At 37.5% G+C, this 16,829-nt stretch overlaps 1 protein-coding gene across 4 annotated transcripts in view; it reads left to right on the top strand.

Annotated features, from left to right (window-relative positions):
- PDE5A (phosphodiesterase 5A) overlaps positions 1-16,829 on the top strand; it is a 160,244-nt gene that overhangs the window by 69,788 nt on the left and 73,627 nt on the right. For all 4 annotated transcript variants that reach the window (XM_037830561.1, XM_037830564.1, XM_037830562.1 and 1 more), the window contains exon 4: positions 15,696-15,767. In XM_037830561.1, the coding sequence (XP_037686489.1) occupies positions 15,696-15,767 (72 nt within the window). The remainder of the gene's footprint in view (positions 1-15,695; positions 15,768-16,829) is intronic.

The following is a 16,829-nucleotide window of genomic DNA, read 5'->3' as shown; positions in this document are numbered from 1 at the left end:
TTTGGAAACATTCCTTCCATTCTCTTGTCAACATACTCCACGCAAGCTTGCACCTTCACCACTCTATGGAAACCACTCTTGGCCATGGTCCCAGTGACTTCCAGGAAGCTAGAGCTGGTGATCACTTCTTAATCCTCATTTTACCCAGTCTGTCAGCAGCATCTGACATTGTCGTTGATCACTCCTCTCTCCCCAGATGTTTTTTTTTTCACTCACTTTTTAGGACATCTGACTCCTTGGTTTTCCTTCTGCCTCACTGACTGCCTCTCTCCTGGGCCCTGTTCTTTGATCTGGCTACACTTATTTCTGTGGTAATCTGATCTACTTTCATAGCTTGACTACTATTTATATGTTGACCAAATTTATATTGCTGTTATACTTATTTCTTCAATTTAAACTTACATATTCAACTGCTTTCTTGGCTTCTTTACTTTTTTAGGTCTAGTAGTCATCTTGAACTTAACATATCTCTTTATCTTCCTTCCCACCAAATGTGCTCCTCCATATTTTCCCCTATGTCCCTTAACAATTTCCCTATCATTGCAGCTATTCAGGCTAAATTCCTTGGACTCATCCTCGACTCCTTTCTTTCTCTCACAGTGGACATCCAGTTCGTTAGCAAAAACTGTTAGCTTTACCTTCAGTCACTGCTTACCACCTTTAGTGCTAGTACCCTGGTTCAAGCCATCATTATGTCTCACCTGTGATACTGTATATAGTAGCCTTGTGTAATATCACAGTATCCCTGCCTCATGCCTTTAGCTCCCTACAGTCTCTTCTCAACACAGAATGTATAAAACTTGTTAGATCCTGTCACTCCCTTGCTCAAAACCTTCCAATGGTTTTCTGCCTCACCCAACCACAATGTCTCCATAGGTCCTACGTGATCTGGCCCCTGGTGCCTCTCTGATCTCACTGCCTATCTTTTGCCCCCTAGCTCTCTCCCCTCCAGCCTTCTGGCAGGCTTGCTGTTTCTTCAGAAATCAGGTAAGCTCCAGCCCCAGAGCCTTTGCACTTCCTGTTCCCTCTGTCTGGAATTCTCTTCCCCAGATATCCATGTTGCTTACCCCCTTGCCTCCTTCAGGATTTTGTTCTAATGACATCTGCATAAGACTTAGTTTGGCCACTCTCACTGAAAAGCAACTATTACCATCCTTCTCTGCTCTGTTATCTCCATAGCAAGTAAGCACTTAATCACCACCTCACATATTACATATTGACTTACTGGTTTGTTTATTATCTGTCTCCCCTCACTTAGAGTGTAAGCTCCATCAGAGCAGAGTGAGACAAGGATATTTGACAGAGAAAGTAGCATTCCAACTGCACTTTTGGTATGCAGTAATCTAGTTCACTTGAGAACTTGTGCTATGCTTTTTTGTCAAGAGTATTTCTTTACCACCTTGAAGCATGGTAACTCAAATCGATTGACAAAGTAGGGGATCTCAAGTAGAAATTTAACCAAGGCTATGTGGTATATAGCAGTGGAGATGGGATCTTCATGCTGACCCTTAGAGACCAGTAATTTATTGATACTCTCATCCCCATTTATAGATGAGGAAATATGGACTTGGTCAAGTTAAGGAAATTTCCCAGTATTGCTTGTTTATTAAGTGGCAGAACTGGAATTCTGACCCACATTGTCTTAAACTAAGCTTGTGTTTTTCTCATCATGTTGTAAACTGCCTTCCTTCATCTTTGTTAGTGTTTTTACCTGCAAAGCTACCAACTAACTCTTTACTATTTTAGTTTTTGAAAATGCAAATTATGGATAGAATAAAATAATAATAAAATCTATAGTTTAAGCAATGTTATAAATAATTTCAGTTCCTTTGTACACAACCAGATGAAGGAGGATATGTTCTTTTTTTGCAGGTAACACGTACAGCTTGGAGTTTTGGTAGTGGGACATGTCTGCATCTAAGATTTCATATATGATCATCTTTTCAGGGTCATCTTCCATTTGGAAGAAGAACAATCATAGATAAAATTCTGTTTTGGCCATGATGACCTAATAGACTATGTTCTCTATGTGGAGGATTTGCTGAGTGTGAGAGAACATACGTATCTGTGAGTCTGAGTCTGCATCTGTGCCTGTGCACACATACACATATACATGTGTACATGTACATTTATTTTCTTAATCTCTTGAGCTGTTAAGATGTGGTTCAGTTCTAATAAAGAAGGTGTTCTGTCAATCCTTCTGATACCAACTTTAATTTTTAAATGGGATTCAGCCTATTAAGTGTTTTGACATATAAAACTTGCTTTTTGCTACTATTGTTGTGTTATTTCTCCCCTATTTCTATTAGGTGTACCTGATGGGCACACCCTCTTAACCTGTAATTATCAAGAAGCTTTATTAGCACAGTGTTTACCAAGCTGTTTGGACAGAGACCTATTATAAGGGCAGGCTGTGGTGGAACAAGCTTGATCCTGGTTTAACAGAGTCCAAATCCAACAACACTGTGCAGGGTGAGCCTGAGCTTTGCAGGCCAGCACCCGGCAGAATGCAGGACACCACTGTTAAAATAAATCTTAGTTATTTAATGGCTCCAAGTCTCTGAAGCAGTTTTTGTCAATGTCATGTGTAAAGGTGAGCACAAACAGTGATGGAATTATTCTGATACCAAACACAGTATGTACAATACGTATCGAGTATACAAATTTTTGATTGTTATTTTGGACTTATTCCCAGTTAGGCAGAGACATAGAGTTTGAAAGAAAGATCTCTGACTTTGAAGACAAATGCCTTTGTCTTGATTGCTGGCTTCGAGCAGCGTTTCCTTGAGCAAGTTCCTTCGTGGATCTGTGCCAAGAGTGGTTCGTCTGTAAAGGTTCAATATGAAGAACAGACGCACGGGGTGGTTTTGAAAGTCCTAATGAGGGAAGAATATGCCCCTTTTCTAGCAAAGAGCTTTGTACCTAGTCGGGGTTGAGAAAATGTCAGTTTCCTCCTTTGAGAATGCTTGCAAGGCCAGACAAGTGGAGCAATGGAAAGTTAAACAACAACAGTAAACACGGGACGTAGTCTGCCATGGGAAAGACAGCAGGCTCTTTTCTGCTATGTAACCTTTGTGTCTCTGGCAGTTTTTAAAGGGCATATAAGGAGACTTCACTCACAATGGCTGTGTGCTGTTTTGTCTCTGGACTGAATTTCTGTATCCCAAGGGACAGAAAGGTCTAGTAAGAAGGCTAAAGGGTCCCAGTGGTTATAGGTTTAAGACCTTTACCTCACTGCTGAAAGCTGGTGCAGCAGAGAATTTAGTACTTGGCAGGGAAGAGGAATTTTTATTCTGCAGAGGGATGGGAATAAACACTAGGCTTAAGACTTGTGCCCAACATCGCCTCATCTGGAAGGAACCCAGGCTCGGGTTGGTTCTGCTCCCTCGGGACGATCCTGGGGCAGGGCAGCTGCTGACTCCCAGAGGGTGGACTTGCACTGGCCCCATCTGGGGAACTTCCATCCTGTCTAATAGCTGATGGCAAATGGTCTGGACCTCAGCCTGGTTCACCATTCCCGAGATAGCTGAGGATGTAGCACATGGGCCGCCACTTTTACATACCTTCAGCAGTTATAAATTCACTTATTTTTTATTGCTTTAAAAAACTGAGTTAATGATGATTGTATAACTATATAGCTTTTATTGTGTGACTGTGTAATTGTGAAAACCTTGTGACTGACACTTCCTGGATCCAGGGTATGGGTAGATGAATGATAAAATGAAGACAAAAAATATATGTATACATAATATTTTTGGGATGGGGGTCATAAAGACAAGATAGATTGTTACCTGCATAGCATTTTATTTGGAATTCTGAGGAAAATTGGATGACTCCACGTAGCCTACCAATTGGATTACACAGTTTCGTTGCTGTCTTTTCTAGTTACACAAGTAGTAAGCATGCCAGAGGCGGAACAGAATTTAGGAAGAGATTGGTCAATGTTGCAAATGAACTAGCTAGAGAACTTGTGTTTATTTTTAGTAGTCTAAAGCACATTTAAAATTATTTACAATATTTTATAATTATGACAGAAATTCATATGTATTTCATAAGTGTTGGAAAATACTGAAAACATAAATAAGAAAATAAAGAAGTCACTTAGATTCTTCTTAAAAAAAAAAAAAAAAAAACTGAGTTAAAATTTACATACAGTCCAAAAAGGGGAAGAGAAATGAAACAAAGTAAAGTTTCAGTGGCTGAGAGATTTCAAATGGAGTGAGAGGTCACTCAGGAAGTTATTCTTATGCATTATATAGCTATCCCTTTTAGTTTTTAGTATATTAGAATAGCTAGAAAGAAATACCTGAAACTGTTGATCTGCAGCCCAATAGCCTTGATTCTTGAAGACGAATGTATAACTATTTACTATATATGGTGTGACTGTGTGATTATGAAAACCTTGTGGCTCACACTCCCTTTATCCAGTATATGGACAGATGGATAGAGAAAGGGGAGAAAAAGTAAATGAATAATAGGGGGATGTGAGGGGATGGGAAATTTTGGGTGTTCTATTTTATTTTGATTCTTATTTTTATTTTTATTACTTTGTTGGGGAGTAATGAAAATGTTCAAAAATTGATTGTGATGATGAATGAAAAGCTACATATGATGTACTGTGAACAATTGATTGTACACTGGATGATTGTGTGGTATGTGACCATATGTCAATAAAATTGCACGGAAAAAAATTACATCCAGTGAAATACACAGATCTATATGTAAAATTTTATGGGTTTTGATAACTGTATATACAACTGTATAACTGTATCAGCCAGGCTTCTCCAGAGAAACAGAACCAACAGGATATATGTATATGTGTATGTACATATATAAGTGTATGTGTGTGTGTGTGTATAAGATTTATTATAAGGAATTGACTCGTGATTGTAGGGCTGGCAAGTCCGAACTCCGTAGGGCAGGCTGCAGGCTGGAAATTCTGATAAAAGTGATATTGAAATCTTGAGTCCAGATTCCTTAGGGGAAGCTCGCAGGCTGGAAATAATGGTAAGAGTTGATGTTGAAATCTTGAGGTAGAAATTCTTCTGACCTCTTTAACTCTTAGTTCTTGCTGTTAAGACCTCCAACTGATTGGATGAGGCCTGCCCACTTTATGGAGGTCACCTGACTGTAGATGCTCCTCACATTTATGAAATGCTTCCACAGTAACAACGAGGCCAGTGCTTGACCAAACAGCTGGACACCGTAACCTGGCCACGTTGAAACAAAATTAGCCATCACAGTAACCAATACCCCAGTCAAGATATAGAACAGTTTCATCACCCCAGCCAATCCTCACCACCTATGGGTAACTCTGTTCTGATTTCTATCACCATAAAGTAGTTTCACCTTTCTTGAAGAATCTACTTGTTTTGGAACTGTTTAGTATTACTCATTTTTCCTTGAAACATGGGATTTTCTTTATGTTGCAAAAATGGATCTTGGCTACAAAAACTTGTCACAAGATTTATATTCTAAGTCAAAGAAAACAGAACTTTTTGCAGCCACCTTGGATTTGTCTTTGTTTTCTGAAAGTCCTAATTTAAACTTGTTCTCCTCCCTTTGGTGAAAATATGCATTGACAAGATACGCGAACCCCATGGGAGCTTTAAAAAAAAAAACAAAACCCTTAGTCCTTATGATTCCTTCAGTTTAAGAGGATAATGCTTAAGAATTTGCATTTTATACCAGTGCTGGCTTCACTTCTCCCTGGGGGGAGCCTCAGACGTAGAGTGTATGCAGGTCCGCTTATTCTTGGACTACCTGTTTAACCTCCTTGTGCCTCAGTTTCCCCTGTTGCAAAATGAGGATAATGCTATCTACCTGAAAGGGTTGTGGTAAAGATTAAATGAATTAACAGAACAAAGTGTCTGTCACATAGCAGTCCCTCTCTCCACCTCCTCATTCTCCTCCTCCTCCTCCTCTTCCTCCTCCTCCTCTTTTAATGGCAAACTTTTTAGCATTGTGACTTTCATTTTTCAGCTTACATAACATAAATTTAACTAAGCTAGAGACACCGGGCATTGAACATCTATTTCTGATGTCAGTTATCTTCAGGGCAATGCTGTTTATATCTTGCAACTTTCCCTTCCACTTTGTTGCCTCTTCCTAGCCACCCAGCTGTGAGAGCAAACTAAAAACATCTGATTCTCCTATATTCATACGTGTCTTGTTCCCCAACCCTGGAAGATTCATAAATATTCTCTTGAGGTAAATAGTTGAGGTGCTTGCACACCAGATGCAGAAAAATGGATCACAAGCAAATAAAGTCAGCCTTACCAATCATTTACAGAAATATCAAGCTTTAATTCTAAAATTCATTAATAAAAGTCAAAAAAAACCAACAACAAAAAAGGTTAAAATTGGCATAGGAACACATGGACAACACAGAAGAGGAAAACTAGTGCAACAAACAAAAATAGCAAAGATGTTTACTTTCTCTAGAAATCAGGAACATGCAAATTAAAGTAATAATGAAACATTTATATACCCATCATATTGACAAACATTAAAAAGCTGATAATACCAGGTACTTATGAGAATGTGAGTTAAACAGGAACCCTTATGCACTTGTGGTAAAGGTATACGTTCTATAATCCCTATGAAGATTTCACGAGAGACAGTCTTGCACATGTGCACAAAGACGTGTATAGAGATGTTAGTTGTAGATTGCTTTTTATAGCAAAAAAAAATTGCACATAACCTGAAAATCCATCATCTGGGGATCAAAGGAGTAAAATTTGGTATGAAATACAATATTGTGTATGAAATGAATGGATTCATGTATTTGGTAAGAGTATAAAGATAGTGGTTGACTCTGGGGAAGAGGGATACGAAGGAAAATGGGACTGTGAAGAAAAAGTCCAATTGAATTTTTTTTTAATTGTGAAATATAACATACATACACAGAAGTGATAATTTTCCAAGTGCAATTTAACCAGTAGTTAGCAAATTTCAAAGAATGTCATGGGTTACAGTGCCACAGTTTCAGTTATTTCCTTATTGTGAAATATAACATATATGCAAAATGATGATAACTTTCAAAGTACAATTTAACAAGTAGTTATATAGGAAATTTCCAAGAAGGTTATGGTTACAGTACCATAGTTTCAGTTATTTCCTTATTGTAAAATATAACATATATACAAAAAGGTGATAACTTTCAAATTGCAATTTATATTAATTCAATTTGAACAAAGGAGAAGTCACCAAATATTAACTTTTAGTAATTCTGTATCAGTGGTTCTCAAAGTGTCTTTTGTCCCTGGACCAGCAGCATTTGGCATCCCCTGAGAACTTGGAAATACAAATTATCAGGGCCCACCCCAGATCTATTGAAATTGAAACTCTGGGGGTTGAGCCCAGCGAGCTGTTTTAACAAGCCCTCCAGTTGATTCTGGCACACTTTACCACTGATCTACATGACGAAGACATGGGTGTTTGTTATCTTATTTTCTAAATTGTTTAAATTAAAAATAACAGTCAAAAGGCTTTCCTTCCACCTCTCCCAGTGTTCTTTTAGGCTGTAAGTTTCAACTCTGTAACTAAGAGGCTTACTGATAATGGAAACTTCTTAGTGCCACATCAAGTTCTCTGGTCTGGGTAGATTTCTAATATTAAGTAAAGGGTAGAGAAAAAAATAGGCAGATACAATTAAGTACTATTTGAATGTGAATTGGCAGTAAGTACATCACCCTAAAAAATATTTTGTCCCCTTTGATAATTCTCCCATCATTGTCAACAAGCACCTATCAAACATTGAGTGCTTTCAGGACAGTGCAAGTATTGAGGCCACCACAAGGCATAAGATACAGATCATATCCTTAGACAGCAAACTAATTGGAGAGTCAGGATATGAGTAGAGAAGATAAGATTATAAAGAAGAATACCTCATTTTCAGGCATATAGTACAAATAACTGCCTTGTAGAATTTCACAGGGGTGGGCTTGAAGGGAACACTTTTTTTTTTCAGTGTCCCTAGAGAAGGTGGAAGGCAGTATTTCAAGGAATGATGTGAATGGAGGATATTGTAGCATTGTAAATCAAAGGACCATATAAATGATCTTAGTTAAAGTTGGGGGTGTTGAATGTTAGGCAAAGTCTTCAATTTTTATTCTGTAAGATGGACAGAGCCATTAAAAATTTTTGAGTAATGAGGTGATCTGGGTGTGCAAAGCAGTGTTCCAAGAAAATAAGTTTGGCATAAGTGTCAAAGATGGACTGAAGGCAAGATGACAATTAGAAATGAGTTGCCAGGGCCTTTAAAGAAAGTGAGGATTCTCATGGGTAAAACAGAAGATGTAATATCGAGTGAGGAAAAGTGAGAAAGAAATCGAAGAATGTGAGAAGAAGAATTCTAATGGAATGTATTAGTTTCTTATTGCTGCGGTGACACTGCCAGAACCATAGGTGCTTAAAACAACACAAATGTATTATCTTACAGTTTTAGAGGTCAGAAGTCCAAAATTGCTCCCAGTGGGCTAATATCAAGGTGTCAGCATTAACTGCATTCTTTTATGGATTTTCTTGGGAAGAATCTGTTTTCTTTCCTTTCCCAGCTTCTACAGGTTGCCTGCATCCCTTGGCTCATGACGTCATCTTCTTAGCCAGCAACATAGCATCTTCAAATCTTTCCGCTTTTCTCTGTCTTTTATAAGGATCCTTGTGATTATATTGGGCTAATCAAGATAATCCAGGATAATCTCCCCATGTCACCCTCTGTCAAAATCCTAAACTAATCACCTCTGCAAAATCCCTTTTGCTATGCGAGATAACATATTCACAGGTTCTCGGGCTTAGGACATGGACATCTTGGGGGTAGGGGGCACATTATTTTGCCTACCACATGGAATAGGACCATAATTTATTGATTGCCTCTGACTTAGAAGCAAGGTTAATAAAAGACTCGATTGGTCATGACATTCCTCTAACTTCCAGTTTGCTTATCTGTAAAACAGGTGTGGGAAAGGGTATCAGGTGGGGTTCCCTCTCAAGACTAATAAACTCCATGAGAACGGGGATCTTTATCTGTTTTGTTCCTTACTATATCTCCATTGCCTAGAACAGTGGTATGTAACAGGCACTTGTTGGGTATTGAATCATGTCTCCCCAAAAGGCATATTCAGTTTCCAACCTCTGGTCCTGTGGGTGTGAACCCACTTGTAAATAGGACCTTTGAGGTGTGCCCAGTATGAATGAGGGTGGGGCTTAATCCATTATAGCCTGAAGTCCTTATAAGCAAATTGACACAGAAAGCGAAGCCATGGGGAGCAGCCAGAAGCTAGAAATCAAAGGAACCTGGATGAGAAAGAAGAAAATGCCACCATATACATTGCCTTGTGATGGAAGAGTCAAGGACCAAAGATCACTGGCAGCCAGCCCCAGAACAACACAGTCTTTGGGGAGAAAGCACTGCCTTGCTGATGCCTCAATTTTGGACTTCTTCTAGCCTCAAAACCATGAGCCAATAAATTATTGGAATTCCAATAAATTCCAAACTAATATTTGCTGCTGAATGAATGACTGAGTTGAGGTAAAGGTTGAAAAGAGCCCCAGGGAAAATTCTCTAGTGGCTCCTGGGCATGGCATTAAGTTCTTGTTTTCTTAGTGAAGTACAGTTTTTAGTTCAGGTTATAGACTGTCTACAGTCCTGTCATTCTGATGGAGACATTTCCATTGGATAGGACAGATGAGTAGCTAAGATTTGTAGAGTCTGTTCCTTTTTTTCCCCCTTCTTTTAGTTTCCCTGTGAGCATCTCCTGGAACTAGGAAAGGGGAATATATTGGGATTGATGAATGACCTTAGTTAGTGTCTGGGGCAGCAGCTGATTGAAGAAGAAATTGCTCACTGTGGCAACAAGTTGCCCCTGAAACCACCAGTTGTCACATTCCACTCTGCTCACCCAGTAGGAATCAAGACTTGCTGTTTGCATTCCTAAAAGAACACTTGACCCTGTGAGGACATAATAATCTATGCTGGAGAAAGTGTCAATAAATAGAAAACAGAGATGCTTCTTTGTGCTTTAAAAAAAACAAAAAAGCATGGAGTACGAATGTCAGGGTGCAAGTAGCCAGCAGGTAGGCAGAAGTGAATAGACTTTTCAATATGGAGGCTAACATTTTTAGGACATTTACCTCTTACTTACGAAGTCTGACATATACTTACAATAAAGTCTGTATTTGAAAACTGACTTTTAATGACCAGTAGTTAGCTGTTACTTGGCTTGAAGCAAATGAATTAATTTGCTTTCTAGCTGTCATTTTTTTTTCCTCTTTCTTTCTTTCTGCTTTTTCTTTTGTCCCTCTACCTTTTTTGACTCTTCCTCCTCCTTTGCGGAAGAAATGGAGATGTCCTTATGTAGAAATAAGGCATCCAAATTAGAAAGAGGTAAAACTTTCACTGCAGTTGTCATGATCCTATACTTAATAAAGTCCAAAAAAATCTAAAACAAATCTACTAGAGCTAAAAAACAAATGCAGCAAAGAGGCAGGATACAAGATCTACATGCAAAAATCAGTAGTGTTTCTAAATGCTAATAGTGGGCGATCTGAGTTGGAAATCAAGAAAAAAAATCCATTTACAATAGCAACTAAAAGAATCAATATCTAGGAATAAATTTAACCAAGGTTGTAAAGGACCTGTATTCAGAAGACTACAAAACATTACTGAAAGAAATCAGAGAACATCTAAATACATGGAAGGATATTCTGTGTTCAGGGATTAAAAGACTAAATATCAGGATGTCGATTCTATCCAAATTGATTTACAGATTCAATGCAATCCCAATCAAAATTCCAAAGCCTACTTTGCAGAAATAGAAAAGCTATATATCAGATTCGTTTGGAAGGGTAGGGGGTCCTGAATAGCCAAAAACATCTTGAAGAAGAACAAAGTTGGAGGACTCACACTTCCTGACTTTAAAGCATATTAAAAAGCTACAGTGGTCAAAATAATATGGTATTGGCATAAAGATAGGCATATTGATCAATGGAACTGAATTGAGAGTTCAGAAATAGACCTGCACATTTTCAGTCAACTGATTTTTGACAAGGCTGCCAAGTCCACTCAACTGAGACAAAACAGTTGTTTCAACAAACGTTGCTGGGAGAACTGGATATCCATATCCAAAAGAATGAAAGTGAACTCCTTTCTCACACCGTAAACAAAAATTAACTCAAAATAAATCAAAGACTTATGTAAGTCAGGACCATAAAATTCCTAGGAGAAAACATAGGGAAGCATCTTCAAGATCTTGTGGTGGGTGGCGGTTTCTTAGTCCTTAAACCCAAAGCAGAAGCAATGAAAAATAAAGGGGACCTCATCAAAATTGAAGACTTTTGTGCTTCAAAGGTTGTCGAGAAAATGAAAAGGCAGCCTACTCAAAGGGAGAAAATATTTGGAAACCACATTTCCAATCAGGGTTTAATATGCAGAATATATAACAAAATCCCACAACTCAACAATAAAATGACAAACAACCCAATTGAAAAATGGGCAAAAGACTTGAATGGACGTTTTTCCAAAAAAGAAATACAAATGGCTAAAAAGCACATGAAAAAATGTTCATCACTATTAGAGAAATGCAAATCAAAACCACAATAAAATGTCATTTCACGCTTAAGAGAATGAGCACTATTAAACAGAAAACTGCCAGTGTTGGAGAGGATGTAGAAAAATAGGAACACTTATTCACTGCTGGTGAGAATGTAAAATTGTACAGGCTTTGTGACAGACAGTTTAGTGGTTCCTCAGGAAGCTAAGTATAGAATTGCCATATGATTCAGCAACCCTACTATGAGATATATACACAGAAGAACTGAAAGCTGGGATGCAAACAGACATTTGCACACCAGTGTTCATTTCATAGCGGCGTTATTCACAGTTGCCAAAAGATGGAAACAACTCAAGTGTCCATCAACTGATGAATGGATAAACAAAATATGGTTTATACATACGATGGAGTATTATTCAGCTGTAAGAAGAAATGAAGTCCTGGGCATGCAACAATTTGGATGAATCTGGGGGACATTATGTTGAGTGAAATAAGCCAGACACAAAAGGACAAATATTGTATGATCTCACTAATGTAATGAGCAAACTCATGGAGTTAATATCCAGAGTGTAAGTTACTAGAAGATAGAATAGTATAGAGAATGGGAAACTGATGCATAATTTGTGCAGAATTTTTAATAAAGTTGATCCTAAATATTTGGAAATAAATAGCGGTGATGGTAGCTTGTTATCTTGAGTGTAATTAACAGCACTGGATCGTGTGTATCATTGTGGTTGAAAAGGGAAGTTTAGGGTCATGCATGTCACTAGAAGAAAAGCTAGAAGAAAAAACATGGAACTGTATAACATAGTGAACCCTATTATGGACAATGAACGTGGTTAATAGTACAAATATAAAAATGTTCTTCCATAATCTAGAAAAATGTCATTAATAATAGGGTGGTATATGAGAAAAAAGACACCTAATATGAGCTGTGCACTACAGTTAATAGAAGTATTATAATATTCTTCCATCAGTTATAACAAAGGTGCCACAGCAATGCTAAGTATCAATAATAGGGGGCTCTAAGGGGTATGGGTTGATGGGTTGTCATGGTTTTTCATTTTGTTTTGTTTTGTTTTGTTTTTAGCTGTGACACTGTTCTAAAATTGTCTTGGTTTTTTGTTTTGTTTTGTTTTGTTTTTAGCTATGACAGTGTTCTAAAATTGACTGTGGTGATGAAACCACAACTCTGTGATTATACTGAGAGCCATTGATTGTACATGTTGGATGGATTGTATGGTGTGTGAATAAAACTGCTTTAAAAGAAAATTCACACCACCAGTGTAGGGCAGAGTCAAATTAGCTATATATGGGTATTCATGACTCAGGGAACATAGGACTCCCATGGAAAACAGCCCTCCTAAGGATGAACCAGCAGTTAAAATTATAAACGTGAGAAAATAGTCACGATGGCGGAGAGTTAGCAGATGCAACAAGTAGGAGAATTCATCTACTCGAGTTGGTAGAAAAACTTGAAAGTTACTTTAAAATAAGTTCATTCAAAGAGATGAAGGAAGGGAAACAGGCCAGTATTTAAAGGGGACTCGACAGAAGAAAGAACGGGCAGATTTGAAAAAAAAGAATTAAATAGAAATTCTGGAAATGAAAAATACAGTTATGAAACTGCATGAATACTGTTTTGCTGTTGAAAATTGTGAATAATGGAGTATATTTAGTATGGTTTCAGGGACATTGCTCTTGTAACCAGGGAAAAAACTCTTCAGCCCATACAGAAATAGCATTTACCCTATAAATACTCCCGAGCAGATTACAACTTAAATTGTACACCGGTGCAGATGACTAAGTTAATTTTTCAGGGATACAGGTTTTAGTACAAATGTCTAAAAAGCACGTGGAAAAATGTTCACCATCACACAGTAGGCCATCCCTGTGTCTACTTGTTTTACGTGAACCCACTGGAAACAGGCTATAATTTGGTTCTGCTCCTCTAGTAAGGATTTATGCTGATTGACCCACCCACAAAACTTCATACCACTTCTCCCCTTCCATCTCCTCCCTCCCATGCTATAGCATTGTTCAGTCACCCAGGGTTCAGATCCCTCACCAGATTACAGGAATCTGGAGCCTACACCCATGGACCACAGAAGCTAATTTGCTCATACAAACTTTGACCTCATTTTCAAGGGACACTAATGATCTCAGCTAACAAACATGATCATTTTTACTAGTCATGATTTCGGAGAACACATTCTGCTACTGATTTCCTTGTGTCCTTTTAAAACTTTGAAAGTTGCAAACATCTCACTGCCAATTTATGGTGATGTAACAATGGACTAAAATGTTAAAATAATTTGATTATTTGTTATTTAATAAGCAGCTGACTTTTTGTCTCTTTATGTTTTTAAGCAAATAGGAGCTGTCTCCTTATTTGCTTGCTTTGTTCACAGCCTCACCCAGTTCCAGGTATAAATAGCGTATGAATACATGTTTTCGTTTTGTTTTTATTGTTCAAGTGTCTGAGGAGTTTTGCATAACAGTCACCATATCTGTTTTAAACTCATCTTCCTTAAAATGAAGATTAAGATTTTGGACTTTCTTTTATAAAACCATGAATTCAAGACAAAAGCTCAAATGTGCATTTCTGAAGTCTGTGTTTTACCATATTAGGTGACCCATTTCTGGGCTCCCAGCAATTTCTGGATATCTGTACCATAAAACCAGTTATACTTTCCTACTGTGCTGTAAGTGTATGTTTATGCACCACCCAGTCTTGATTCTGAGCAGAATTTCCCCGTTTTTATCACTACTTGCAGTATATTAGGCACTTCAGTGTTTGTTGAATGAATGAATGTATGGACAATTAAAATAGCCAAGTCATACTGGACATTAGAACTCAGAGACTCAAGTGGTTCCTATTGATTATATTTTGAGTGAACATGCCTAGCCGTAATCCATACATTTTTGACATTAGACAAAAGCTTTGCAATACAATTAGTCATTGAGAACGGAGCATACTGAAATCCATTCACCATTTTCAAGAGCTAAAGAATATACAAAGAATAAGAGAGAGATGAACTAAAGGCAATAAAAAGGTACTGGATAATTGGATAATTCTACCTTTTAAAATCAACATCTCTTGACTCTATTTGCGGGGCAGGGGGGAAGAAAGACACTAAGAAGACCAAACACTACATCAGACAAGAAATGTATTTTCCCTTTCCTTGTTCTGATGTCCTAGAGGAGGATTTTATCTTTTTCTTAAAGCTAAGACAACTAAGGGCTTCATACACCTAAAGTGGAATCATTTAGGAGACAATAGCTTATTTCTGCTGACATTAAATTGCAGAAAGAAGGGACGAGTAGAATTTGTAGGTAGGAAAGGGGAGTCAAAGTAAGTTGAAGACCTTTATAAAACTAAGGTAGTATGTAACTACAGAGGTAAGTAAAATAGACTTTCAAGCAGAGAGTTGAGAGGCTACTTAAAGTTGTGCTGAATTTTTTGTGGACACTTAAGACAGTCACAGTGTTTAGTCTTCTGAAAGTACAGATTATTTTTCAAATTCCTTCTGAGCTATTTGAAATAAGCCTCAGCCTATTAATTCCTGTTTTGATTTTATAGTAATCTTTCCTCAAAAATAAGTCTGTTGAAGGTAAAATAATTTTCAAGGATAGAAGTTTCAAAAAGAATTTGAAGTTGTCGTACTACATCCCTACAGTTATACTTCTGTGGTTGGCTACTCGGTCCTGTTTCATTTTTAGTAAAAGAGAAAATTAGCCCTTTTGAAATATTATTTTTAAAGCCAATATAAAATGTTCATGTTATCATATATTTTATTTGAAATGTAATAGTAATTGTGTATATTTTTTCAAAAAGTATGCAAATTATTCAGTTGAAATATGATGGCTAATCATTTCATTAAGCATGCAGGGTGGACTTAGAGAATCAAATATTGTTTGAGCCCCAAGAAATTAAAAACATTCAAACTCTTATTAGGAGAAAAGAGTGTAGAAAAAGATACCAAACTAGTTCAAATGCTGAGGGGTTTTGTTTTTGTTTTGTAGCTTAGAGTTATTTTAAAGTACATGTAACTAGAAATTCTTCTGTAAACACATTCTGATGAACTTGCACCAATACTTTCAGTCAATGAAAAACTTATCACTTTACGCTCCTTATACCAGGTGGTTGGTGTAGCTCAAGCCATCAACAAGAAATCTGGAAATGGTGGGACATTCACTGAAAAAGATGAAAAGGTACCAAAATCTGTGTTGGATGTAATGTCAATTTAAGGAAGGCGCTTTCTCTTTATAGCATTATAATTAGCTGTTGCTGAAATTATTGATCATGAAAATTGTTATGGTTAAAAATGATTTGAATTGTTTGAAAGTGGATCTTCCCTATGGCTGAATACAGCGCCATATTGACCTGAGAGTAACTTGGTATTCAATCATGGCTGCACCAGAAAAAAGTCCCACATTCCCCGCTCATTGTGGAGCCAAGACTTCACAGGGCTGTGGGCATGTTGAGGCCCTACAGAGGGTAACTGCTGGTATTTTAACTTTCACATTTACCTTTCATCACTGCTATAAAGAATTCAACCTCGAGTAAAAACCTCTAAAAGCACTGCTCCAAATTCAGCACTCCAGATTGGCTGAAAATTGGAATTGGCTCCTGGTGAAGCAAATTTCAGAATGTTTTATAAGCTCTGCACACAGATGGTGGGGCGCCAAGGTGTGAACTCAGGCTGGATGATGTGAATTTAGCTTCAGAAAAAACAGCAGTCAGCAGTATTTTATTTCTCTTCTCATCCAGCTCTGAAGGAATACATTCCACACACCAATTTGGCATGCTTTCTGGGACTGAAGGCCTTAAACCTGCTTATGACATCATTCTGTCAAGAGGTTTTATTATGTATCCTATTGAATATGTAATTACATGTATATCATACAGCCCACTGAATTCTTCCTATTCCAAGCTGTTACTATTTTATGTTGCTGCCCTGAAAATTAGAAGGAGCTTTTGAATTTGGAAGATGTTCCAGACAAGACAGTTATTTTTGTCTCAGTGCTCTAGGCTGGATTGGCGCCTGTGTTGGTCCTCATATTTTAATTGCTTGAGAATGTGGCAAGTACCTTTTAATTTAATTGTTTGAGAAGGTACAAATCCCTTTTAAATCAAAGTAATAGACATCTAGCCTCCTATTATGTTAGCGACATCTGAGAATATTTGGTGGGAAAACATGATGCTAGGTTGGCGTTATATTCCATTATTGGTCTGTGGTCCATTAATATAAACTTTTATTAAATTGATTTACG

Source organism: Choloepus didactylus, chromosome 3 (genome assembly GCF_015220235.1).
Source record: "Choloepus didactylus isolate mChoDid1 chromosome 3, mChoDid1.pri, whole genome shotgun sequence".
NCBI classification, from domain to species: Eukaryota; Metazoa; Chordata; class Mammalia; order Pilosa; family Megalonychidae; genus Choloepus; species Choloepus didactylus.
Note: the sequence above shows the minus strand (reverse complement) of the source record. Positions and strands in the feature narration are given on the sequence as shown.